At 40.4% G+C, this 27,931-nt stretch overlaps 1 protein-coding gene and 1 long non-coding RNA gene across 6 annotated transcripts in view; one reads left to right on the top strand and one right to left on the bottom strand.

Moving 5' to 3' along the window:
* Positions 1-27,931, bottom strand: part of LOC139775100 (uncharacterized) — a 332,957-nt gene that overhangs the window by 198,004 nt on the left and 107,022 nt on the right. For all 5 annotated transcript variants that reach the window (XR_011718734.1, XM_071710843.1, XM_071710846.1 and 2 more), the window contains exons 5-6: positions 16,903-17,742; positions 15,388-16,484 (exon numbers count right to left, since the gene is read on the bottom strand). Coding sequence is in view for 4 of the 5 variants with exons in the window: in XM_071710843.1 (XP_071566944.1) it covers positions 15,388-16,484; positions 16,903-17,742 (1,937 nt within the window). In the remaining variant the exon portion in view is untranslated. The remainder of the gene's footprint in view (positions 1-15,387; positions 16,485-16,902; positions 17,743-27,931) is intronic.
* On the top strand, positions 16,135-21,431 carry LOC139775106 (uncharacterized). Its single transcript, XR_011718741.1, has 2 exons — positions 16,135-16,217; positions 20,922-21,431. It is a non-coding gene; the product is annotated as an uncharacterized lncRNA (long non-coding RNA).

Genomic DNA, 27,931 nt, shown 5'->3' with positions numbered 1-27,931 from the left:
CGGCGGCGGCACGTACGTTGCCTCGTGTGCCGCTGATATACGCGAGATTTCTAATTGGCGAATCGTCGACTTTAATAGCACTCGAGGGAAGATACGTGCGCGCATGAGAATACTCGATTTCTGTTCTGGATCCGGGAGCATTTACATGATTCTCCTTTCCATAATGCGCGTGTTTGCCGGCAGATAAGAAAAGACATGTCTCATTACATGTAATAATGCTGCTATCAAGAAGAAGGTCATTGCCTAATCGCCGCAGATAATAATTTTGTCATACTGTAATATGAATATAATAATATTACAATTTAACTCTGACATGAAAATAAATTAACGTAAATTATTTCTCACTAAGAAAGATGACTTTCTTAACTACATTTGTCTAAAAATTAAAAAATTCAGATGAACGTTATCCATCTAGAAATATTATGAAAAGATACTGTGCATATGATTGTCGAAAAATGGAAAAGTATGTTCCAAAAACTTAGCTTGGCATTTTCTACAAAATAACAAGCGAGTCTTCGCGATGTTCAGCTGAACAAAAAGAATAGACTTCGCAACTTCCGGATATGTCTGCGAGCGAAGGGAGCGAACTTCGCGAGAAAGTTGATTTGGCGTCTTTCCGTGACTCAAAATTAAACTTAATCACACGTCGGTCCGAGCTGTCCGTTCGTCCTTTTCGCGCGCGCAACTTTCAAGAATATCGGAGGAGGCAAGAGACACGACCCCTCTCTCTGAGCAAACCTCAAAGGGTGACTTGTCCTTCCGGGTAGCCGAACTTCGAGATCTTAGTCGACACACGTGCGGCAGTCGCAGTCTGCATTCAGAAACGGCCAGTGCTTTCGTGGCCGTCCGCGTATATAATACTTGCCGTATCGAGAGTCGACATCTCTCAATGCGCAAGACGCATCGAAACGGGAACGAAATGCACGCACGCATGTATGCATGCATGCACGCACGCACGTACGTTAATGCAGCGTATGAAAATCATTGCCATACCCGAAGTCCAAACAAATATGCAAATAAATACGAGTAAACATTATTTTAAAACTTGTCTGATAACGTTCCACGCGCTCGTCTTTTTCTACTATATGGACGTTATGTCAGAAAGCATAATCGCTTCAGCACTATGCAAATTGCAATGGCCGAGCACGTGGTGAAGATGAGCCTTACATCCTTGCGCCATTTACAAAGTTTTGATGATCCATAAGCTGTCATACGGAGTTAACCATATTTCTCTTAGTAACGCGAAGATCAGAGACTCAGGTTCGTAACAACGTAATATCTATAGATCTAATGTCACGACAAAAGTTTCCTTAACGCGCTGGCACGTGAAAATGAGTCTTTAGGAACGTGATATTGGATACCAAGTTGCCAAGAAAGCGGCTGAAAAGGTCCGCGTGATCCATCATCCATGTGCGACATATTGTGTCGTGCGATTTTTATTCGGTATTTGTTTTTTCATATCCATTTTGTTTACGAGATACTATATATATGTACCCCCGGCGTAATGCAGTGACGGGCACGATGGTGTAGCCATGAGGAAGATGTATCGCCGTATCGCGAGGCACGAAAAGCGAATGTTTACGACGTGCCGAGCCGATCGCCGAAATCTTAGAGGTGGAGAGGATCACGAACGAGACCGGAATGACAAATTATTTCCCCGCGGCGAGCCCGGATTGTCGTAGTCATGCGATCCCGGATTAGGCCACGTAATCGACGAGCGATCCATCAGGATATAGCGATCTGACGCCAAATGCGATCTTAATACGCCCGGCCGACCGTTCGATACTTCCGAAAGTTCCTGATACTTCTTCGTATCTCCGGTATAAACCGTTCTATCCAATCGTTGGAATTTTTTGTTATACTTCTAGATTCTGATACTATAAATTCTTATGAATTTGAGCTTGATTTCTATGATCACTAAAGACTTATATGTATAAATCATTACACGGGAGAAAAATATCCGTTTTGAAAAAGAAATTGTTTGTGAAATTTTAATTTATGTAAAATTTAGTTAATTTATAATTTCTTTGTTTATAAATTTTTATGAATCTGAACTTAATTTTCATGGCATTAAAACGACTTATAAACAAATCTAAAAAAGATAAATTATTTTGTGGAAGAAAAAAATAGGATTGTGAAATTAATTTATGTAAAGTCTATAGTTAATTTAGAACAGTTCTTTTTGCTATCAGAATTGGCAGGTAATCGCAAGAAAATCTAATAAAATCGCGAGATTATCTAAAATGTGCCATTCGTTGCTCAAATGTTCACTATCATCCAGATGAGAGCAATTCTGAGAGCAAAGTGAGTTGTGAAGTAGCTTCGAATGTGACGAAAATCGCTGAAGGAGTCAGTCTATCTTCTGCTATGGGCTTCTCTCTTAGTATTTCCTATCTCGTACCATCGTTAAAGTTACGAGAGATGCGGGGAAAAGAAATCGCGACGTTCTTTTGTACAGCTCGAGCAAAAAGACATCCGTGTGGAGAAAGAGAATTTCGTTTCAAAGATTAAACTGGAATTGAATCATTCTACGTTTCTGAAAACGGTTCAACCGAGCGATCTCAGGTTTTAATTAAAAAGTTAACGTTAAGCTAAGATGTACAAACAATATAATTGAAATATCAACATTTGGAAAATATCCCAATTGCCTTGATATCACTTCCAAATAATCTTATGTCCAACAAAATTATTGTTTTATTTCGGTTAAAAATTCCACGTACAAAAGAAATAATTATTATAATTCTAATGTATCTATCGTATTTTCATCTCATATTTGCATATCCTAAGACACGTTATTATCAAGTGATAAGTTGACGTTGTAGAAAGTCTGACTGGGCGACGTAATCCGCACTCTCTTCGCCATTTTCTTCATGAAAATGGCGCGTACTAGGCGTTGATCGAGTAGCCAGGATGATGAATGGACTATTGAGTTCACACAAAGAGCCGCCGTTGCAGGAGTCCTGCACGATCGGCTCTTTTTACGTCAGACCATTTGACAAATCCTATTTATGCAATAGCTTTTTACGCTCTAGCTTACACTGTGATACGTCAATGCACGCGATCGATTACAAATCGATATTTATTCATGGCAGCAAATTGCAACAAAGGAAAGATTACCAATTTATTACATCTTATTGTCATCCATACGTATGGTGCGAAAAATGCAAAAATTTCAAGGTTTTACGGATAAAAGGATGCAACTGATTTCATTAATGAACTGCATTTTATAATGTAATGCTTTAATTTCATAGAGAATATTCAGCCGACAATAAAGATTAAGAAGCTTCTCTCTTCTTATTATAATAATAAAAAGAGAGAAGCTTCACGTGACAACAGACTGGTTGGCCAAGAAGAAAATGGCAATATTAAGCGCGCTCTTGTAATCTCGAGAAGAAGTAACAAAAAATGACTGCTTCGTGACAGCGCGACAATAAGGAGAGAGCTGCTCAGTTTTTCTCTCGTTAAAAGAAAGCTCTTTTAAATACGTGCCGAAGAGGTAAAGCAAAATTTTGCACTCGCGCTATAAATTTCGATCGAGAAATATCTCGTGCAAAGCCCGTATTTAGATTACATATTGGAAATTGAAGATTAGAATACAGCTAATTAGAATAAAATGGATTAAAATTAAAGTTATCTGATTGGACCAAATTTTTATTTTTATTTTATTATCTCCAGTAAATAATTTCATTTATTGGAGAATATTGACTTAGGGATGTGTGTCTTATAAGATCGGACAAAAAAAACGGAATATGAATACGTAGACGAGCTGCGCGAATTACATTAAAAATTCGCGACGTGTGCGATATGCCGTATATTAGTGTACACAATGAGCGGGGATGCACTAATTAAAAACACAAACATCCGCCATAAACGCATTGCAGGGCCGGTGTAATTAAATTCAACGGGATTAATTATCTCGCGACGAAACGTAGTCGGGAGTTTAGGAGAGAGCATTCGAATATGCAAAGAGTTGTCGAAGACAAAGAACAAAGGGCCGGTCTGTCGAGGGTAATATTCGAGGGGCACGGAGCTCCACGGTACGGCCGACGCAAAGCTAGCGTTAATTAACAATTAAAGTTATTACGTCCGTTCGGTTCCGGACGGACGACTTTTCTACTTATGCTCCTCGTATCCACAGTCGAGACGCGGTCGCACACACGTACACGCACACATGCGCGCGTGCACAACAAAAAGCTTGCCTAGCACGTTCGGAAGCGGCACGCGCATACATTTGCATTTTACGATGCGTCTAATTGAGCTGTTCGTTATTTTGTCGCGATCACCGGCGCGCGAGCGGGTACGGCGCATTTTATCGTTACCCGTTACGCGATCCTGGTGTTCCGGATCGAGAGAAAAACGACGGAACCGATCGTGGAGCGATAAAAAAATCGTTGCCACCGAATATATACACGTTAATGTTGCAGGAACATACGTTTTTATTTTTAGAGACGACAGTAATTCGCGACGGTGATCGGTGGAGCATGAGGAGAGTCTACACGATTCACGCTGAATTAACTGTGATTAATTATTCCGCTAATTATTCCGGTTATTATTTACACAGTTCATTGAGAATTCGTACAAGGCTTGTCGAACGTTGTCGAACGTTATGCTTCGTGTTCACACCTTTATTTGGCGCCATAATTATCAGTAAACAGATTTGAAATCGGTAAACATCTGAAGTTTATCATACTAAAGTTTATTCACCAAAGATCATTCGATGTATGAAAAAAATATGAACATAAAATAATTATATATTTACATACATTTTTTATTGGCTTAAAATTTTGCAAGATAATATTTGTAAGTAGATTCTATCATTCTAATTGCTCAAAATGTTTATATATTATGCTACGAAAAGAGTAACATATATAACATAAAAATGGTAACCTATCGTAGTACATTAGAGTAAGAATTATTGTAAGAACCATAAGATTTTCGTAAATATTGAGATGCATAGATTGATCGATGCATCTTTTCCGTTCTTCTACGGTAGAGTCTAAAATCTATAATTGAATCTCTAAAACGATAATATTTAAGGAGCGAACGGCAGTCGAAAAATTATAAAAAAGCAGCTCAACGATATATAAAGCGGATGCACCATTATAAAATCGTGAAAAGAGAAACTCCAAGAGATAGAAAAATCGTGATTCGTAAGAATACGTCTACCTCGGCATCTATAATTGGATCTAAAGTCTGCTAAAGCACGTGACGCCTAGAATTTCGAGGGACGAATAATTTCTCTAGAATACATCGTAGCACTTGATATAATAAAATATATATTTTTAATACAAATTATTTTTTAGGTTTTTTCTCTCTCCCTATCTCCTAAATATCTATATGTATATTTTTGGAGAACGTGAATATTTCAAAAAGTGCGCAATTTAGAAATTACGCGTTCTATTACGCGATTGGATGTTCCTGAATATTAAAAAAAATTGGATGATACCTCTTAGTGACCATTCCGAGAGGGAAAAATCGAATTTTTGACGTATTATAAAATATCCAGCATAAATGCTGAGTGCGTAAAAGAACGTACATGCATAAAATATAAACACTCGATGCGGCGAATTGTTGAAACTGACTGCGTGCTCGCGGCCACAAAGCATTTCTCGTCTCGCGTTATTAATGGCATCGCTCGGTATTTTTTTATGAGACTCCTTTTGCAAACCCCCGTTCGCAAATAAATACGAATGTTTCATTCCCAGCATATATAGTAGATGCGAACTAATTAAATATGAGCTGAGGCTGATCAGCGGAAAATATTTACTTTACTCCACCGGATCGATTAATGGAATTCAAAAGTCAGTTAACATCGCGAATTATCCAATATTACTTAAATCTCGGTCAATCGCATTATACTCGATTATTTAACCAGGGTAAATACAAAACTGATCTTTATGACTCCAAGAGTGTGGCTGTTCTATGTATAAAAATTATTGGAGGACATCGTAGGAAGGAGTGAAAAAAAAAGATACCCTAGGGAGCTTGTTTGCAAACTACTGTAAAGCAAACAAATAACAGTGCAAGTTACAAAAAACAACTCGTCGAAATGTCGGCGGGCACATTTGTCTAGAAATACGAGTCATCGAAACTATAGTTCGGCATTGTGCTTTTTGCAAATTAAAAGTTCTACGCGCAACGACTCTCGCGCGCGCGTATATGTGGAACGCAATATATATGTATTTTTTATTCCCCGGCCTAGAACCCGCTCGTGCAATTCGCTGACAACCACCCGCCAGCACTCGCGCTCGTTTATATTTGTTTATCGATTGGATTGTTGCTCGCGTGACAAAATGCCGACGAGAGGAAGGCGTATATGAAATGGTCGTACACGGGCTCTCGCCACGGCGCGAGCTCTAACGGCAGAATTAAATTAAACGCCAGTGATGCCGAGTCAAAAAATCATAAAGCGTAAAGAGAAGATCGAAATTGTTTACTTCCGGATTTCCATATTTTTTTAAAAAATCTTCCATTGTATAAAAAGAAAATTATTTAAATGTATAAGGATGAGTTTCGCGTAATATTATATACATTACAATCGGAGCGTAAAAAACATGGGATAAACTGTTAATAATCTTTTATATGAAATGTATTGTTATATAATTCAATTAGGATTATCAAAGCGATGCTTCTTTCCTCGCTTCGCTCGAATCTCACAATCCAACAAATAATTCTATCATTGTCGTTGAAATTGAAAAATTTATTATATGTAAATTATCAGTAACTTTATAGCCATCAATCTTAAAATTTACGCCCGTCTTTATTCCGTCGCGCGGTTTACCGATCTATCACTGTAGATCTTTTGGGCGGTATAACAAATCAGGTATAAGATATTCGTGCTTGCAGAGCTATTCGCGCGAAAAATTGTCTAACATTCCGACGTCGCACATTCGTCTCTCTGATCGATTTCCGGCACATGCGATAAACAACACCTGACGCGATATCACATCACTTGGTCACGGTGACGCCGAAAAGACGGATATAAAACGTGGATGTCTCATCGCATATTCGACACAGTATAAAATCGCAATCTAATTGAACCGATAAAAAGAGAATATCGTGTCCGCGCGTGATATTCTCTTTTTTTACGACGCGCAACGACCGAAATCTGAGAGAGAGAATTTCTCTCTACCGTTTGCCCGCCGCCTTTCGACCACTGGCCACAGTGATATATGAAGCGGCCATGGACCCCCCGTAGCCGGGGTTACGAACCTCCAAATTGATTCGGATCGTTCCTCGGCCATAATGCTGGATAACTAATGACGCTCACGCGCTCCCGATATTCTCGGACAGGTACGAGATCTCATGCGCGCGTACGAAAATCTCCCGAAACAACGGTACTGTAAAGCCGTTTAAATTGCGTCAGGCCACTTGATCGATTGTACGCACATTTCTTCACTTCATATACAACACGATAGGAATTTTAAAGGAGGAAGAGCATTGCAATAAAAAACTGAATCTCTGAGATATTTAAATAATAATATTGATATTCAAAATGTTGCATAAATATTTGCCTTATATTTTGAACCGAATGTTTTATTTAGACTTGATCTAAAATCGCACTGTAGAAGTTTTATGGCTTTCTGACCATGACTTTCCAGAGACTTATAAAACAAATTTAACTATTTAATGTTACGATAATCTACGACGTTGATAAAATAGTAATAAATCGAAGAGCGTTCCTTTTTATACGATATAATACGTATACACTTGCAAATGATACGTTCGCTGTTTTCTCGCATCCGTCGTCTAAAGTGCGATTTCAATATCCGCAATGTGACACTTTAACCGGCTAATCATGGTCGTCCGCGCACACGCAGATACATATTAATTGGCACGCAATGCAAAAAAGCCTGATATACGGCCCGAGCGTCAAAGTAACCGGGCACGTCCATCGACGTCGGCAATATCAAATTGAAAAGTAATATCGGGACCGAAGTGTGACATAATTGCCTGTACATTGGCTCACATATGCGCGCACGTCCGGCAGGGTAATTACAAACTGTGGCTTCCCACATGAACGCGCTTGATACACGGACCGGTCGTCTTCTCAACGAGCTATCGGCTTTTAATAATCGGCCGTGAAACTCGTTAAGATGCCGCCGGTTAATCGACGTAATGCAGGCATTTCACCTCTAATTGGCGAAATCGAGGTCTCAATCGGAGCACCGAAAAAGAGTTGGCGACGATGTCTCGTGGACTCGTGCACGCAGCTGCTTAACGACTTGCAGAGTGCACACACTTAGTGTCATTAATGCCTTTATGTTTATAACGAAGATGATGAAGATGCTTTTTAAATCACAGAGAGAATTTCTGATGATGCGATAAGAACTGAAGAGCCGATGAGAAGTGCTAAAATGGCATTTAACATGGCAATACATGAATAATTGCAATATTCGCAAAAATTAATTTCAAGTTCCAATTACTTTCAAAATTTATTTTCGTTAAAATGTATTGGATTGCAATAAACTTTTAAGCAATTCGAGATTATGCCATAAATTTAAATTAATATTATTTGCCTCATAATAAAAAGGATTCAAAACCATCGATTTAGCGTCTAAGAAGGTAATCAATATAATCAGAGTAGATAACTGGAAAAATAATTAAAACTTACTGACGTTGAGATCTTTTTACTCCGATATTAGATTAAAACTGTTATTGTTCTCTGCTTTTTAATCAATCGATTATTCACTATTAATTATAATTATTATATACGATATATATTATCGCAGTCAAAAATTAATCAGTCCCTCTACGGCGAGGTATAGAAGTAATATAAAAACAAATGCGCGCTTGTCCTTTCAAATTAAACTGTTCTGATGTTACTCGATGTATAGCGCCGACTTGTTGCGACAAAAAATCGCAAAAGCATAATTGCGAAATTTGTCAAAAGTGCTCAAGCACCGAAATTTTTTAGCAAACATATAAATCATGCGTTTATCATTCACAGAAACTAGCGGATTAACTCTCGACATGCCTTTTCCTTCATTTTGGCGTATATAATTAAAAGTGATAAATGTGCATCATTTAATAGTCAACGTGTGCATATGTGTGCAACGGGATGCGTTAGAAGACGCGATATAAAGAAGGGTCTGACTAACTGCGTAACACCCACATGATGATGCTGTGATAATGACGACGCACGTGACAAGTTTGTGTATACCGTTATCGACGTATTAATGGAAAAGACAATGCAGATGAAAGAAAGAGAAGATATATGTATAAGATTTTAGTACTCTCCACATTTTTCTTTTATTCATAATGGAAGAAAGAAAAAGAAAGAAAAACATATAATCTGATATTTATATTATAAGAGACATTTTTCAAAATACCCCCATCCCCATTTTTACTTTTGTGAAAATATATTTTTTCTATAAATAACAATTAAAGACGATTTTATGCTGAAACTTCAAAATAAGCACATATAAAAAATATATGTGTTTAGATATTTAAACAATATATTTCAAGGAGAATCAAATCACTTCCGAATAGTTGTGACAATTCCCTTGTGAGTAACTTATGTATGCATGTACTACGTACGTATATGTATGTAAATATGTATGTGTATATATGTATAGCAATATATATTGCTTGCGTACTAAAACGAAAATCCTCTCAAAGTACCTACTACCTAAAGAAGATGGAGAAAGATAATACACGATAAGCATAGACAGCGCTAATAAAGATACAAAGAAGAATATAAAGATATTAACGGGATCATGAAAGAGACAAAAAAAATCGTAATAAAGTTCCTAGATACTTAAAATAAAAGAAAGAAAACGGAGAAACGTTTTTGTATTCAAAGACTCGAAGCTTCTACCATAATCATCCACAATAATTAACTAGCGCATAAAGATAGCCCGATGCTATTTTAAATAATTTTAATTGCTTCTATGCTGTGAGAAATTAGATCAGTCAGAGAATTAGTTCATTGATCATGTTGAGACTATCGATTAATTTTTAGATCCGATAAGCCATAAACGTACCAGCAGAGATCATTAATGTAACACACCATCCACTTGCCTCTTTAATTACAACGCGCGAACGATCTGCAAAAAAGGAAACACGGCAAAGAAAGAGAGATGAGAGATCGTTGACGACGACGGAGATAATCGAATGGTATTGCAACGAGGATATAATCGAGGAATTATTATCACAAACGAGGCGCCACGTCCGGATGTCAAGACAGCTGGTATTATCCTATTAGAATAAATGTAAAGCAGGAGATGGCATTTTCCATCTTCCTCTCTTTTGAACTCATCTCTCTCTCTCTCTCTCTCTCTCTCTCTCTCTCTCTCTCTCTCTCTCTCTCTCTCTCTCTCTCTCTCTTCGTTTTTTTCTTTCCTCTCCTCTTTCTCTTACTTGGTACAGCTTTACGTCTGACTTGGCACAGGGGTGGAAAATAGGAGTCGACCGAAGCGCGGTAGGGCGCATTTACATGATATGAATATAATGGAGAGGGCTGGGTCGCCGGCGAACTCGGGCTACGAGAGAGCGCTACCTGTTGAACGAAGAGCTCGGGGATCACTCGTGACCCACAGGATGTGTTCGGGGTTGTCGGTAGGCTCGTTGTTGACTACTATAACGGGTCATTCCACGGACTTTGACTGCTTATCGAATGACGGACAAGCAGTTGTACAAGAATTATACACGGTTTATGCAATTGACGTTGAAAAACACGTGCGCGATTCCACCAACTAAACGTTATTCTGTGATTTGAAAATTGAGTAAAACAGAAATGCAATACATCTGAGATACTTCGTATATCTACTGTGTAACAATAATTTTTTAGAAACGATGATAACTCCTTCTTGAAGGTAGAAAAAATATTCACCGAGAATATTAAAAGCTCCTTCAAATATATTATACTGGCTATATTGTGTGGTATAACTTTATACTCTCAAAGTACACTTTGTTGTCGATGGGTTTGTATCCTATCGAGTAATTTCGCGCAGCACGTAGTTTCTTATTCTCGCACCAATAATTATTACCGCTCACACAAGCGTGATATACCGCGCACATAATGAGATAACGATCTTTCCTCGGCTTTCAAATTAAATACGCGTTTCCACGAGCAATATGTGTGCAGGCGCGTATTTACGTTTCGTCCCTCGCATCCCATCTGCCTAATTAAGGGTTATCCGAATACGTCTAATAGGATACCAGCGTACTATCCGTGTTGCCCACGCCGAGCCTCGAGAACGAAGACAAAATCTTATATGCTATAAATATGTAATAGGATAGAGTGCGCGCGCGCGCCTCTTTCGGAGAAAAATCCGAAGAAGTACTCTCTTCCTTTTCCGCAATTCCATGACGGCAATTCCCCGTTTCTTCAATATCTCACAAGCAGGTAAAACCTCGCCCGTTCATCCAAGTGGCCAGTTTAGGCGCGTTTACATTTCTATGATAATTTTTCGAGTCTACAGTTGCACTAAAGAAAGGCAAAATATGTTTACAAGCAGTGACACAAAAGGCGACGGTGCAAGCCCGGTTACCTCTAAGACGCGATCAGTTGCACGATTTTTGAGTTATGGTCGCGATTCGCATTTTTGCGGATTCTATCATTTCCCGTTCCTCGATTACGACGAGCGATCCCGACTATCGTGATCCCTGAGATTGCAATTTTCAGGAATGGCGGGCGAGCAGGTTGCATCTCGGGAGACGCGAAACGAGCTGCCTCGTAAAAATCGCTTTCGCGATCCCGGGGGCGGGAGGTCGGAAGTGAGAGACAGCGAGAGACGGACCTAAGGTGAGGCGAGGAGAAGGAAATGAACGTGGTACGAGAGAGAAGAGGAAAAGAGAAAGAGAGTATTGCAGAAGCAATATAAAGGGGCAATAAAATCACGACAGCCAACAATACGGGTAGACTTGGCCCACCGCCTTCAGTTTCACCTTATCCTCTCGCGTTCTCCACTTCTCTTCTTGCCCTTCTTCCTCTTCCCCGCCGGTACCGGGGGATGTGCAACCTAGGTCAATTTTATCTGCCCGTGCTTCGTATAGGTAACGCCGATGCGAAAGTTTTGAAATTTCAACTTTACGAGGAGCTACGGCGGAGCCCATCGGGAAATCGACCTCCATCGGAGTTTGACTGCGAGGAAATTTGGAAAAAAAAAGCACAGCCACTCTGGGTAACTTCGCACCGTGTTTACTCGCGAAACGGATTTACATCCGATTTGGAAAGCGGGGAAATGGTTAAAACGAAGTGGTTGATCATTTTCGAGAAATTAAACAAGATACGCGAGTTCAACAAGTTCGCCCAACCGACATTCATCGATTCGACACACAACGGAATAATATTCTGAACATTCTCAAATTTATTTTCACATTAGTATGAATAAGTATTTTAAAAAAATCTTGAAAATAATGGTTGCAGAATTGGAAAGTGTTCTGGAAAAACTATTAATTTTAAAATTTAACTTTTTATATCATTAATATCATTATCTTAATTAAAGCAGCTATTATATCTCGCTCGCTAGTATAAAAAAACAATTTAATAATATTCGTTGCTAATTATGAAATGTAATTTTACATGAATGCTAAATTTGTATCTATTTAACATTGAACGTATCTGGATATGCCTTTAAAACTGACATTAATAGAGTATGAATTACATTAGATTATGAATAAAAATAATTAATTTTGTAGTTTAATTAGCATTATAAAGAGTTAAAAGCGATCATCGATGTACGCGCGGAACACGATTAATTTCAATTCTCGTCACACTACTTCCTACGAGACTACTGTCTCTCCTAAGGAATCGTTAAAGAGCAAAAAGAAGGAAGTATTAAATAGACAGTATGTGCAGAACAGGCGCCACTGTCTCGGCAAGAGTGCATTGAAATCATTGGAACACGAGGCACGATCGCTCAAGCGCCCGCTATGCGCTATTATACATACGTTAATGACGAGCTGGCTAACTGACTTGTAAGTGCACGCTATACATCACTACGTATCGTAGCTACATATATATTTACGACGTCGCTGGCATAGAAAAGTAAAAGTAAAGATAAAAATATTACTGTCGAAAAATTGGCAAATTAATAAAAAAAAAAAGAAAAAAAGCGCGAAATTCTATTTTAATATCATCTCGTTTGTTTAACAACGGTCAACATTCGGTTATTATAAAAGAGCGAAAGATATTTTTGTAACAAATTAAAAATATTTTAATAAATATTGAAAGTTGATACCAGCCGTACTTCAAAGGGAGAGAATTTGGTAGGTACAACATTCATTTTTGATATATGAAATAATTGGGAACGCGAGATGTTAAAGATAAAAGGGCAAATCTGTATACCGCATGTTTAATATGACTGTGCCTATTGCGATTTGAATCCCTGTCGGGTATCCCGATGATTAGCGTCATCGCTGCGCCTAAAACGCTATTAAAACGCTCGTGTAAGCCTAAAGCCGCCACGGTCGCTGAAAGCCCGGACTTATTATATGCATGGATAGCGGAGCATCCGGTTAATAACAGTCCCATTCGCTTTGAATAATTTGCCGGTGTTCCGAAGTCCGGCGCTAACCGGAGAGACCTCCCTCGAGCGTTCTCTCCCTCCCACCACCGTCCAGAAAACTTTCGATTCTCGACGCACATCGTTATTAAGCGTAGTTCGTAATTAGCCGCTGCTAATAACTCACACGTATTCGCGCGCTTTGTACGCACACACGTAGGAACGGCGAGCGAACGAAAACGAAAGAGAAAGAGGGGAAGGAAAGGTGAAGACGGGATGTACGGGCAGCCGACCCCCCAAGAATGCCATTGTGCTTTACAATATCCACGAGCTATGAGCAAGGTTATTAAAGGGTTGAGGTCGTGCCTAAGATTAAGGGGAAAAGACGGCTGTGACCGCGGAGCCCTTATAGAAAGAGAAAGAGCTTTCTCCTCGCACATAAACCACATGCGATCCACGCTTGCTCGTGCTTGTACTCGCGCTCTCGCACGCAAGCTGTGGGTGCTTTCATACGGGAACGTCGAAAATACGCGAGATCAAAGCTCGAGACTGAGCCTAACCAGGAAGGATGGTCCCCGTACGCGTGTTCTACGGGGATGATTTGGTGCGGTGAAAATGCGCTTTATAAGACCAACAAGTCGGAAGAGTCAGGCTCCTTCGCACCTATTTACGAGAGGAAGAAACGACGAGGTTTGAAGCTGAATGTCATTCTACAGCCGGCTGCGCTCGCATAATCGTAATTATCCGCGTTAAAATGTGTAAGAACGACGTGAGGGACAATAGAATGCCTTAATCGTTTGATGTGGCGTTTTCACGAGGAAAATACAAGTTGAAGAAGCTTTTGCACGCGTTCAAATTTTGCTCTGTTATTTACTCGTGCGTACGTGTTGCAGTTCTTGTCAGTTAAAGTTAGGTTTGAGAGTACTCGACCGAGCCAGCTTAGAGTTTGCAAATTTCTCGAGTAAACAAGCTATCGATTCGCGTAATAAATAATGCTTTTGCTAGTGTATCCCGAGCAGTGCTTCGATTGCGTTCACGCTCCAAGAAGCAGACCTGATAACGATGAAAAATGTCTCGACTTTTTACGTTTAAATACATATAGATACACGCTAACGGAATACGAGATCTATACACGTAGTTATGGTCTTGTAAATTGATCGCTTCGCGCGCGACATAAGACGAGAGTATAAATTTCTCCGAACAAACAAAAATCATGTAATGGCCGCAATAAACTTTCGCGTGGTTGAACCGCTTCAAGTAAAATTCCGTCTTTTCATTCTTATTTATTAACCATCAACCGTTGACGCACATCGTTATGCGATATGCCGAGATATCCAAAGTCTTTAAAAAGTAGAGCCGATCGAGAAAGGAGTATGATTCAGTTAAGTATTCAGACAGTTAAGTATTTGAAATTTCTGTTTCAAAGGCTTTTAAAATTTGCGTTGAATATTCACGCAATGTTATTTCTCTTTTATTTGAAAGCATATTCGTCAACATTTTAAGAAATATAAAAAAAAAGAAAAAATGCAGTAAATTAAAATTAAATTCGATATTTCGATAATTAAATGAATGCTTAATACAATTCAGAGCTGAATGCAAAAATCAAGAAGACTAAAATGTCGAAATTATTTTCGGATAATATAATTCATTTAACTTCTAAACTTTTGTGAATGAAATTATCGAAATATAATAGCGATACAAAATTTAAAAAAAAAGTACAGATCTGCACATGGACGTAATTCTTTACAATTATCCCTTAATTAAATCCCCTATTTTTACCAAAGAAATCACGTACGACATTCGCTGAAAATCGCAATACCGGAAGAGTTAGGATATCACGGTAACTAGGACGCTCGCGTCAGATGCGTCAGCAGGTGCGTCGTCAGCACGCTATCGTGACGTGCTATCGTATTCGCTAGATTGAGTGAACACTGACCTTGCGAAGAAGGCCGCGGCTGCGCTGGCCTGCGCCGGCGTCCCAGGCACCCCGCTCACGTTGTACGAGTACTTAGTCTCCTGGTACACCTGATACACGTTCGGCTTCGAGTGCGACGATCTGTGGTAGTAGTGATCGCCGCCGTGATGACTCTTCTCCGCCTGCTGCTGGCCAATCTTGGCCAGGCTGTAACCCTGCGCGGACGAAGACGGCGCCTTGCCGTGACACTTGTCGCCCTTTTCGCACGAGGTGGGCGCGTGAAGAAGATGCGACTTCTCGTGCGCAGACACCAGCACGGACGCCGGCTGTTTGTCCACGGTACCGTAAGCCTTGAAGTCGGCGTAGCCCTTCAGCTCGCCGTAGTAACGCAGATTCTCGACTTTGTAACCGTGCCCGACATCGTGGCTCTTAGCCTTGTTGACCTCGTGCTTGTTGTAACCGACTTCCTGCGAGGTCGACTTCATTCTCTCCGCACCGCACTTGCTGACTGCTGCCTCACCACCACCGTGCAGAGCGACCTTCCCCGATAGCTTTTCGATCTTCAGCATGGATCTCTCGCTTGCACGACCTTGAACTACGTCGCTGCTGCCGCCCCGATTCGACTCCGACCCGGTGCCCTTGTACTTGTCGCACGTTGTTAAGTCGCCGTGTGAAACGTCACCACTATCTGGGAAGACATTACCGACGATACCGCTAGTAACGTTGCTACCACCGATCCCGCGAGTCTGATGATGTTGCTGATGATGATGATGTTGATGATGATGATGATGACTCTTTGGCGGTTCAACGTGACACCGGGAATCGCAATCAACGCCGATCTCCTGCAACAGGTTCTCCTTGCTGTTGTTGTTATTATTATTGTTATTACTGTTGGTGCGCACGTCGCACGTCTTATGGGAGAGCCGTTGTCGCGCGATCGCGACGCGTGTTACTTCTCGTGCGGTCGGCGTGATACTGGCCAGATTAGAGGGCGTCTCGGCGCCATGAGTGCCGGTGTTCCCCCTTCCTGCGCTGGAATTACTGCCACCGCCACCACCGCCGCTGATGCCGCCACCCCCGCCTCCGCCACTGCCACCTTGTCGTCTGCCTCTCTCCTCCTGCCGAATGATAACGCGACATAGTAGTCGGCTTGTAGTACTACGATTCATGCAAGTTTCATCGTTAACGCGCCGGCCGTCGCCACGTGAGCTAGCGAGAGAACGGAGCACTAATAGCAGAGCGCGATCAAGAGCGACTGATAGTCTCTTCCGAGTCACAGCTTTTCGAGAAAAGTTGAATTTATTTATAAGAAAGCAGTTATTCGCAATTTACTCCAAAATTTACTTTTAGTACTTTAGTTCAATAAACATTTTCATAATAAAAATATTGTATACCTACAAAATTTTACGATATAATTATTTTATTATTACTTCAATTTTTATAATATATTTATAATCGATCAGTAAGGTCTCAGAGTAGTACATATTCTTACACGTTCCACGAGCGAACGAGAATTTCCTATATGTTACGGCTTACCTGGATCCTCTTAAAGTCGTCTTGCCGTCTGGACACTTCGGCGTACTTAGGCGGATCGGCGTGATACTTAGGCGGCGGTTCCGATTTCAACGGGGCCTCCTGATAGCGCGGCGGCCTGTCGAACTGTCGATACTTGGGCGGATCGATGTAGGGATTATTCCGGTGCCCGTAGTAATTCGGCAGTTGACACTCCGTGAGATCCGACTGCGACCGGTTCAGCTGATGGTAGTCCGACGTTGGCGCGTTCGCCAACGTCTTCTGCTGCTCCTGATGACTCTGCCTGCCGTGCTTTGCAGCTTGCGGCCTCTCCTGACCATCGGCATGGGACTTGTCGTGGGACTTGATACTCTTATCGGCACGCTCCTTGCACACCTCGGACTTATCCCTCCTCTCCTGCGGCCTCTCCTGACCGACGGACGGGAGTCCATCGATCTCGTAGAAGGTCAGCTCCTTCTTCAGCTTCTGATGCGACTTGTCATGTTGCCGTGGATTTTCCGATTTCACAGGCGGGTCTATCTGATAGAACGTGAGCTCGCGAGAGTCCTGAGACTTCGAACGTGTCTCCTGGGACGAGTGATGCTGCCGTTCCGGCTGAGAATGGCTGCGCGTGTATCGCTGATCGAGTCTCAGACCATCCTGGTGCTTCATTCGTGCGAATCTCTCGTTAGCGCCGAGCCTATGCCCGTACTCGAGATACTCGTCACCGTATTTGAAAATTTGCCGCGGCTTATACTTCTCTTCAAATTGTGAGTAATTATAGGTATTGAAACCGACCTGATTAAAATTCTTGCTGAGATTTGTAGAGGCGTAATCGGTCGAGGTCACCGCTTCCATATTTATCTGGAACAGAACGGAACAAAACGTTAATAAAGCACAAAAGTCTCGAAATTTTTATCATTCGTTCAAGTTTTTATTGTAATATAATTTTAATGTCGCTTTTTTTTAAGTCTGCAAACGTATCTTTCGAAGAAAACGAGATACTGGTGATGACGGATAAAACGTGAGACGGGTATCCTTGAAGAATCCACGCGAAATGCACGAGTGGATTCGAGAAAGACAAAGAGGAGCAAGAACTGGAGGCTGTGACGGCGGCCATAAATCGGGGAAGACCGTCTTCTTAAATGCTGGAGTATTTAGCACAAAACAAAAACCCGCCGTGAGGTAAATAAAATCTGACACTGGGAAGGCGTACCATCACTATCCACCACATCGTGTCTTGAATAAAGCCTCGCTCGCTCCAATGAAGGAGACAAAAATGATGCTCGAGAACCCCATCGGAACCGACCGAGAGGGTTGAAGAAGACTCGGAGACTTGTGTCGAAAATCGTGCCGAGGAAACCGGTTCACACCTCGAAACCTGAAGATCGATCGGTACGTGGGTATACGGTATATTTCAGGAATGTTCACATACGAATTCCTTGAACGTTTTGGAATCAATGCTTTCTTCATAAAAATTAAATTTGAAATTAAGATATGTTAAGATGTTCTAAACTGACGCCATTCCTTTTAATGAATCTTTTTGATAAGTCGTATTTTTCTCACAGAAAATTTAATTTGGGACTATCGCTTTTTGTAATTTTTTACAACTGAATACTTTTGCGAAAATATTTTAAATAATTCTTTAAAAGTTTATTTTAAATATAAGAAAGAGTAAGTATCGTTATTAGTTTTCATGCTTATGCCTTAATACGCATTATATAAACTTTTAGATTTTGATTTACTTACAATTTAAAAGTACAAGTAATAATTTCATTACTGTTGAGGGAAACTCTCCAAAATTTATTAAAGAACTCGTAGATAAAGACGAGCGTGAAGAACCTGGGACACCCTATATATACGCAGGACCGCCTTCAAAACCGATGTATCCGAGATCACATGCGATTTCGCTTTCTTTTCGTGCGAACCCTTATCCAGAACGCTGCGAGGCACGATGAACAACCGAGATGCCTGGACACGATTAGCCGTGGCGACTTCGCGAAAGTCGACTCGCTAAAGTAACGTCCTTGTCCCTGTGCACGTTTCACGTGTAACAAGAGGAACGCTCGATCCCAGGACGAGATGGTCTCGCAGGTTAATAGGAAAAAACAAACCGACGAAATTATTGATTACAACTTTCGCAGAATGATCACGTTGGAGCAATCACCTAATCTGGTTTCTACGGGTCACCCAGTACGTACCCGACACTTAATTCGCTTCGTGAATCGGGAATGCCCCCGCAGGGGCCACGGTTATATATTACAGCTGGTAATGAAGACTCTCCACGGCAAGAGCAGCGAGCTACCGACGACGCCTTATTTATCGCTTCACCTCAAATATACAATTAACATGTTGAGAAGGCGTCCGGAGATAGCGGAGTATCGCGCGTTGCGCCGGCATCTTTCTTCTTCGTTTTCTCCTCTTCACGCCTCCTCTCCTTCCTGCCAATTTCTTCAACCCCTTTCTCGAACAAGGAAAACGCGACCGGCGAGACCAAGGCTGACTCGCGCTCGCGCGCCTTTCACTTTTATTATCGTGGAGCTCGTTAGAGCGATCGTTCCGAGAATGTTAACCCGGAATTCGTCGCCAGAGGAAATTTTATGTCCCCCTATTTTTACGGAACTTCGCTCGTAATGCGAAAATGTGGCGACAGCGTCTACGGTAAATCCTAATGGAGTATGACGTAATTAATATACTCATTCTTCAATTTGTCTAGCGTTTAGTTCACGTTATTACCTTGCAAAATGATAAACTTGATTTTCCATGCTATTTAAACCTCATTCTTGGTTGCTGGGAATATATTCAACACGAATGCTGTGTACAATAATCTAGCGGCGGTCTTATTATTCGGAAAATCAGATTTTGTTTAATTCATCTATCCAACGTATTTACACACGGAGAAATATGTTTTTTTTTGCATTTGTTCATGAAAGCATGGAGATATATATGTATCAAAGATAAATACAACTACTGTGTGTAAAGTAAACATGGCCGTTTTAAAATTTATAACAGACAAACATATAAATGAATAAAACGTGCCGTCATATCAATAACAGTGAGTTTTCGGCTATCCATCCTGGTAGATTATTGGATCCTGCTTATCGTACATAAATCCAGTGACAGATATAAAAAATATTGTACGATACGTCGAAATAAAATATCGTCGTCGCATGTGTCGAATCTGCCGTATGCACGATTTCTCGGCGCAATAAAAAAAATGCTCGTTACACTCGACTCGTGATGGAATGTTCCGAATGAATGTATGATGCGCCGTTGACCCCGATGCAAAGATGCCATTTTTTTTTCACGATGATGCCGGACGACGTGCAGCATTATTAAATATCATTAAAGAGAAACGCTGTTGGGACTTTGGGAAATTGTATGATGCAGCTTGCATCTCGTCAAATAAATTTCACGCTCATATATGCATATCCGCGTGATATCCTTGTATTCAGACAAAAAAAAAGAGAAAGAGATTTACTACAATATTCTCGTTCCTTTAATCGTTAAAATTATATTAAAATCTATAATCTAATATATCTAAAAGTTTCTTTCTATTTCACGTAAGTGAATTTTTATAGTATGATGCAATTTTACAATTATACTATATATATTTTTCATTTATAAATCATTCGATTAGCCAATTGATATCTAATTAATCAACTAATGGTCAGAATAATTACATTTTGTAATATTTATAATCTTTCGTTATAGAGCTACAAACTTTTTAGAGTATTATATCTTGGACTATCTCACCAAGTATCGGAATGAGTTCATTTGTCCAATGTGATTTTTGCGGGCACGAGCCACGTAACGTTCGCACAATTGATAAATGCACTCGACATTCATCTTCATCACTCATTTACGAGCATAGCGGATATGTTCTGATGGTAATGAAAGCATAGCAAACGATCGCGCGTTGCAACCTCAACCTATAACTCATCCCGTCGCATAATTTGGCAGGCCTAACTTCCCCGTAGGGTGTCGAAGCGAATCGTACGTTCGGATCGTCATAAATATTAATAGAAATCTTTTTTTGGCAGGTTTCACTGCGGAAGAAGATAATCGTGTTGTTTACGCTGCCAATAACAAGCTCCGTCGTCGTCGGGCCTCACTCCTATACAAGGCTCGTTTCGAAACGGGGCCCCATAATTACGGGTGCCGCTAAGATTCTCCCGATGCAGTCGGTGTCCTGTTACGAAGTGTCCGAAATAACCTCGTTTCTCATTAGATCAACGCGTGTGTGAAAATTACAGCTATCAACAAGATTAATCGAGCCGATGTACGTATTTTACGCAGAACCATGTTAATGGAAAAATTACATCGGTAAAACTGAAGCATTACGACTAATACTCCATAATAATTTATACAGATAATAATTAATTATATACCTACTTGGAAAGAATATTGCTCCATGTTATTTTAGTGGAATTTTAATAGAGGTAAATTTGATTTCGATCAAGTAAACTTAACATTTGAACAATAGAAATAGATTTTATATATTAGAATATTATATATTTTAATGTATAATAATAAAATATTTTATTACATAATTTGTCGAATAATTTTATTCATTCCTGTAAACTTTCTTTAATCAAGTAAGAATAATTGCGTCATTTTTTACAATCGAATATACTCAATCCAAATAGATATTGAATCATGTAACAAGAGCGTGATAATACCAGTTCGTGCGAAACTATCAGGTGACTCAATTGAATCCATTTACCTGCGGACAAATCGATTTTTCCGAAAGTCGGTGGTTCAGATTTCCATTTGCTCACCGACTCGCAGTTTTGTCGGCTGGAAAACTGCAACTACACAAAGGAACCCGAACCGCGAGTGGCAATTTCTCTTTCGCAATTTCGAAATTATTAATTTAACTGTTTCCCCTTTAACGCTACTGCGCCCGCGGCTAATATTTCCCCCGTAGATAAAGAGCAGAGTGCGCGGAATAGAAACTACTGAATAAAGGAGACAAAAGCGTAAAACGAAAAAGATGGGAAGACCATGAAATAGAGATAGAGAGAAAGAGCAAAAGCAGAGAGCACGCTGGTGGTATCCTTGGTTACCGTGTAAATGAGGCGATGAACAAAGTTCCGCGTGTAAACACCAAATAAAGATGGATAACGCGGTTAGTTCCGGCCGCGTGATTGCTCATGAAAATGCTGAACGACAAGCAACGCAGTTACAAGGGACGAAAGTGATTCGCTTACGAAATCCATATGGCTGAAGGACTTTAAATCCGACTCCCCACTCGTTTCATGCGTAGCTTATTATAATTTACATTTCCGCAGTTAAATTTTTACTTTTTGCTCCACGGTATTCTCGTAAAATTTAACATTTTCTGACGACTTAATTTTAACAAGAGAACAAACCGACTACCGTCCTGTACTTCGCAAGCAACATTACCTCCTTTTTTTTTATAATTTTAATTAAATTCCCGAAATACGCGGAATAATGTTAAAGTTTCGTGTATTTAACAACAGCGTCAGCATGTAGCGACGTATATATCTAAATTGAGTGAGAGCCGGCCATAACGCCGGAGTGACGAGTATTATTCACAACTAAACCGCAACTGAAAAGTACATGGCGATGTTCGGTGTTATAACTGAATTTTCCATTCCCCGAAGGGATATCAGGGTCGGTACATCCGATTTTCACGGCGGACTGACCTGTCTCAATGCTATCTGCCCCTTCACCGCGGCCAATCAAATTAGAGACGGTTGGTCGGACAGCCGAATGAGAATCCTTGGTCGTTTTGTCATACGTATTTTGTTTCAGCGACGCATAGTGTTATGGCAAGGGACAATTGCGGCTCAATTTACCGTTATATTAGCACAAACACACGTATCGCGATCACGAACAACGTATACTCCGCCATTCATCGTCGATTTATAAACTTTGCGGCTGTCGCCACAATGAGAATATAGCTGTGAACATTTGTATTCGTTGGAATAACCAAATTTTCAAAAAAAAAATTTTATTAATTACTAAAAATTGTCAATTATTAATTGAAAAATTTTACATGTGTTCATTCCGTCTCATTAGAACAAGTAAAAAGAATTATAAAAAAATAATACAAAAATCGGTGTGTGAAATAGATAAGATATAAGAAACATAAGAAATTGACATCTCGCACGTAAATTAAACTATTTGAAACATTCCTTCCTTATTCGTAGAAAATTCATTATTTCAATCTTAATGAAATGAGATCAGCTATGCATCTTCTTAGCCGAACCGTTAGCTTCGTTTAGCGGCTGCACGTTGGGAACGAATAAATTTCCCGATTGACTGACTGACGCGCCAGAAAAGCGGACACCGACTTAGGGCAGAAGCCCAGACAAAAAGATGATTCGCGGATAACGGGCGAAGAACCGCGCTGGAAGATATAGAGGCCGAGCAATCTCTCACGGTTGAGTTTGCACCACCTGGGGGGAACCTCCCTCGATCACTCCGAATAATCATCGCGAGACACACGAGACTCTCGCATCATCGCCTCCGCGAAAATGAGAAAGTCGAGAGTAAAAATCTGCGAGAGAGAGGCTTTCGCACGTACATGCACGCGCACGCACAGAGCGCACAAACACGAACGAAAAAAAAAAAATCTCTCGAACAAAGCGAAAAGGGCCGTGGAATAACGATCCGGCATTTCTAATACCGCGGACAGGTGAGAAGAAGATTGATCTTGAAGGGTGCCATTATATGCGCCCGGGTGAAATAAAACGAAACTGCATCGCGCGTCCGCCGTCGGAATAAAATCGCCCTGCGTAAAATCACTTGCCCACGGTGCGATAGCCGCAGCGCGCGGCGCGGTTTCAATAATGAAATTTGTCGCATCGAGTTAACATTTCACTCGACGAGCGAGAACGATTCGCTTAACGCTTTTGGTTAAATAACGATTTAAATGGGACGTTAAAGAATTATGCACCGCTCCCCCGAATATATTGCGCTCAGCGATACCGTATTTTATTTATCAATGAATCTATCACGAATAAATAAACGGATTAAAACGACCAGCATTTATGTATTTACGCATTATCATATTGAAGTGATAAAATAATAATTAACTGTTTAATTAAGTTTTATCGATCACAGGCGTCTTCTCTACTCCATCGAGCGATACTCCATCCTTCGAAATCAACGTTAACGATCTAGCCGAAATAACGTGATTCTCGCCACATTACGGAAATGCAGTAATACTCATCTCTCTCCTCTCCCCTCTTCCCCTCTCTGTTCCCGTCTCACTCTTTCTCTTTTCGAATCTAATCCTGTTTTTCCACGAGCGGAAAATCACGCAATTAACCGATTAGCGAGATGATTGTGCATATTACGTCCCCACGCGGAGATCACGTCAACGATCATTGGTTATTTTCCTTTCATTAAATGGAGATATCATGATATCGCGATCTCTCATATAAAAACACGACGTTTATTCAATCTTTTGTTTTTCCACTTATATATGACATGTATGTACAACAACAAAATTGTATTAGAGTTAAAAATAATTAATTAGAACTTCTAGATAATCAAGAAATCTTAATAAATACATTGATATTTTGCGACCCAGCGATGCGGTTTTACGTCGTTCGCCGAGTTGTAGAGACTAAATTATTCGACCGTTTTACCCAATCCAATCTTTTCCAACCTTATCTCTATTTCTCTCACAAAATTAGAAAACATTTGTATCTCCGAATGGTAAAACTACTTGGATTTTTAGGAACCAATTGAGTATACAACTAGGGAGGGAAAAATTGCATAGCTTCGTTAGAAGTCAGTATGAGTTCCAAGAAATCTTTACAGAAAATTCAACAATTTAAAAAATTATATAAATGTACAGAGTCTAAAATATAAAGTCCAAAAGTCATGATAGATTTCTTAAAGATCAATCTGTCGCTAAAATTGATTGAACACCAATTTTTAATATCTTTAATATCTTTTAACTTTTAATATACTTTTAAGCTTGAATACTTGAAATAAGAATTCGAATTTTAAAAAATTTATTGAAATATATATCACTTAAAATTGTCTAAAGGAGTTCTTATATGTAGATTTTTAGAATTTTAATTCTCGATCAAATAATAACTTAAAGATCATTAATGCCATGGTACTGAAATGTCAAACTTTTTTTGTAAACTTAGCTTTGTGAACAGAATTTGTAAAAATTGTGCGATTTCGGGCACGCCATGTAGACATGTCGACGACGTTACTTTATGCATGCAAAGAGACGAAGTTGCACAGCTAAGGAGCTACAAAATATTCTTTCACATAAAGCAGCACCACATACGTGCGCGGATTGCTGCGAGCGCCTTTACGCGTACTTGACAAATAGCGAACATCGATACGCGGCTAAATTAGCATTTCGCTACGCGCAACGCGGGAAAGGGCAAAACGTAAGACACGTGCGGCTGGCAGCAGCGTTGAGCAATCGAATTGTAGCTTTGTTGGACAAAATCAACTACATAACTCCCAGGCTGTATTTACTTTCCGCGGGGGCAAGAGCCAGCGAACTCTAACGTTCATTTGTCGAGAGTCATTCGAGTTGTTTGACTTGTTCAGTTCTCTGTGCGGAGTAATTCTCCGCCGACGAGTTTACCACGCCCTGTCATCGGGAGATGGGGTTAATCCGTCAAAGCTCACTTAGTGCAATTCTCGCGTTTCTCATCGATGTAACATAGACATATGTACCTATAGACATACAGTTCCTATAGTAGTCTATATAATCGCACTTAATTATACAATGAGATTCGCAAATTATTTTTACTTCAATGTTACTTATGCATTCAACAAGTTTAATATAATAATATACAGCAAGATGCCTCCTTTCTCTCTAATTATTATTAGTTTATCTCTTCTCTCATTTGATTAAATAGATACACGATTAAACATTAACATCAAAGACGCTATATTTTTAGTGCAAAACAATAATTATTTCTCAGAATAACACGTTAGAAAAATAATAGTTGAGCATGCGGGTAAAAATGTCCGTCTTATCGAGACGCTGTCGGGAATTATCGAAAATATTTGCAGACGAGCGTTATAGGGCTTCGAATTCTGGACGGAAGGGCGCAGCCGTGCTATATGTCGCTGGCGAAAACGCCGCGAGCCTTTTAAAGCCCTCTGTTATCCCTGGCAGGCTCCCGAAGGACACTCTTATCTACCGGCCGCTGTTTGCTTTGCGGATCTTAACAGGGTAACGTTCGCTACTAGAAACGGTTCAGGAGAATTTCTATATCGACCGGCTGGACGATGAGAGCGCGTGCGGAAGGAAGGAAGAACGAGTAGTAAAATAACAGGAGCCGAAATGCGCAAGGGAGAAAACGGGGGAAGAAGAAGAAGGCTGACGGGCCCGGCGTGCCCGGCCTCGAGGAGGAGGTAGGTCCACCATTCGGATAAGACGACAATCCGCTGCGCAAATGCCACTGGGATTTAGATCGGACGTCTCTAATGGCAGCAGGATTTCAATGGCAAATGGCACCTGCCAGATCCTCCACCGCTTGTTTGGCCAAAGGATTTGCGAAGTCTGACGGGACGACTGCGCGCACTCTCGCGGCGAGGTATCCAGAAAAAAATTAAAGGCCCGCTAAAAAATTCCGTTAATCTGGTTCTATTCCGCTCGACTGACCGTCCATCGTCGGAAATGGTGCTGTTACAACGGTTGAAAATTGAATGGCGGAAAAAACTATTTGCATGTAATAGTTTAGAAGTATTACCAAATGTTATGCATTATATGTGATCAAGAGTAATACATTGCAATCTTTTTAAGTTTGTTAATTTGTAAAATTTTAATTTCAAATTAAATATAAATTAAGGATTGAAAAAGTAAGAATATTTTACACAAATTTTTTCAAACAACCCGATGTATCCATAGAAAACTTTTGTACCAAGTGTCATTTTGAGTTAAAATTATTGATAATTCTTCGCATTTTTTTCTAAATATTTAAAGTCAATATATTACAGCTACTCGCTTAATTACAAGGCAAAGTCATTATTTGTAATTGATGATGTAAGAAATATATATATTTTTTTTTACAAAATATATGTGAATATCGCAAAGAATACTATCGTGAGGGTAGAAACGAGAACTGATGAAGACAGTCTCACGACTTTCCAATTCAATCCCGTCGAACTGATCATCGAAATAGAACCGACAAAAAAAATCTATTCCTGTAACCGGTGCAATCTCGATAAGGCGGAGGCGTCGTCGCCCCGACCCGATTCGAGCGAGGGCCGTGGCGAGCAAACAATCTAACAAGCAAAAAAGTCCCTTTTATAGCACGAACGTCCAATGCTTGTTAAGAAGCGCCCCGTTTCTGGGCCGTTTTCTTCCTCCGGGAGGAGAAAATGGAGCAGTAAAAGAGGAAAAGAGAAAGAAAGAGAGAAAACGTGAGGGCGAGAGGAGTGATGAGGGGGCCGCGTCCTTCGTTAAGAGACGTCAGCGTGGCACCTGGTGCACGATTACGCCGGCAATGCGCGCACATGGGGTTTACCGATCGCAGTTCCAGGGGTTTGAAGAACGGCTAGATGCCCGACGACATCATGACGGATGGGAACGTCAGTGTCTGCTTCTCCTAAGTTGGGACTCGAAACGAAGGCGCCCGCGCCGCCATGCGTCGAGTGCGTTTCGCTCTTTCGCTGTCCACTTTCGAGCTCTGCGCGGTCTCGCGATGCCAAAGTTTCGCGTCACCATCGATCATCCGGCGATCACGTCTCGTGTGCGTTACGGAGAAAAAGGTGCTGTGAGGGTCGATCACGGATCTATCAGGGAGAATAATCTTACTAGGAACACAACGTCTTATTAATATGTCGGGCATTAAGAATGACGTAAGAAAATCTTTGAGAATGAGGGTTGCGGCTCTTCAAATAAATGTAATACATAAAGGAAAATAAATTGCAATATAAAAATTGCAGAATTTTATGCGTAAAATATATATCTTGTTATCGGAATTTGATAAACAATCAATGCATATGAATATCAATAATTTTTGAAATTGAAAACGTGAAATCTTTATTTATATTATAATTTCAAACGCGTAATAATATGAAAGTTAATTCT

Source organism: Temnothorax nylanderi, unplaced genomic scaffold (assembly GCF_030848795.1).
Source record: "Temnothorax nylanderi isolate EJ_2023f unplaced genomic scaffold, tnyl_v1.0 TNYL_tig0092_pilon, whole genome shotgun sequence".
In the NCBI taxonomy this organism is placed as follows: Eukaryota; Metazoa; Arthropoda; class Insecta; order Hymenoptera; family Formicidae; genus Temnothorax; species Temnothorax nylanderi.
The sequence above is the reverse complement of the archived record's forward strand: the minus strand, read 5'-3'. Positions and strand labels throughout refer to the sequence as shown.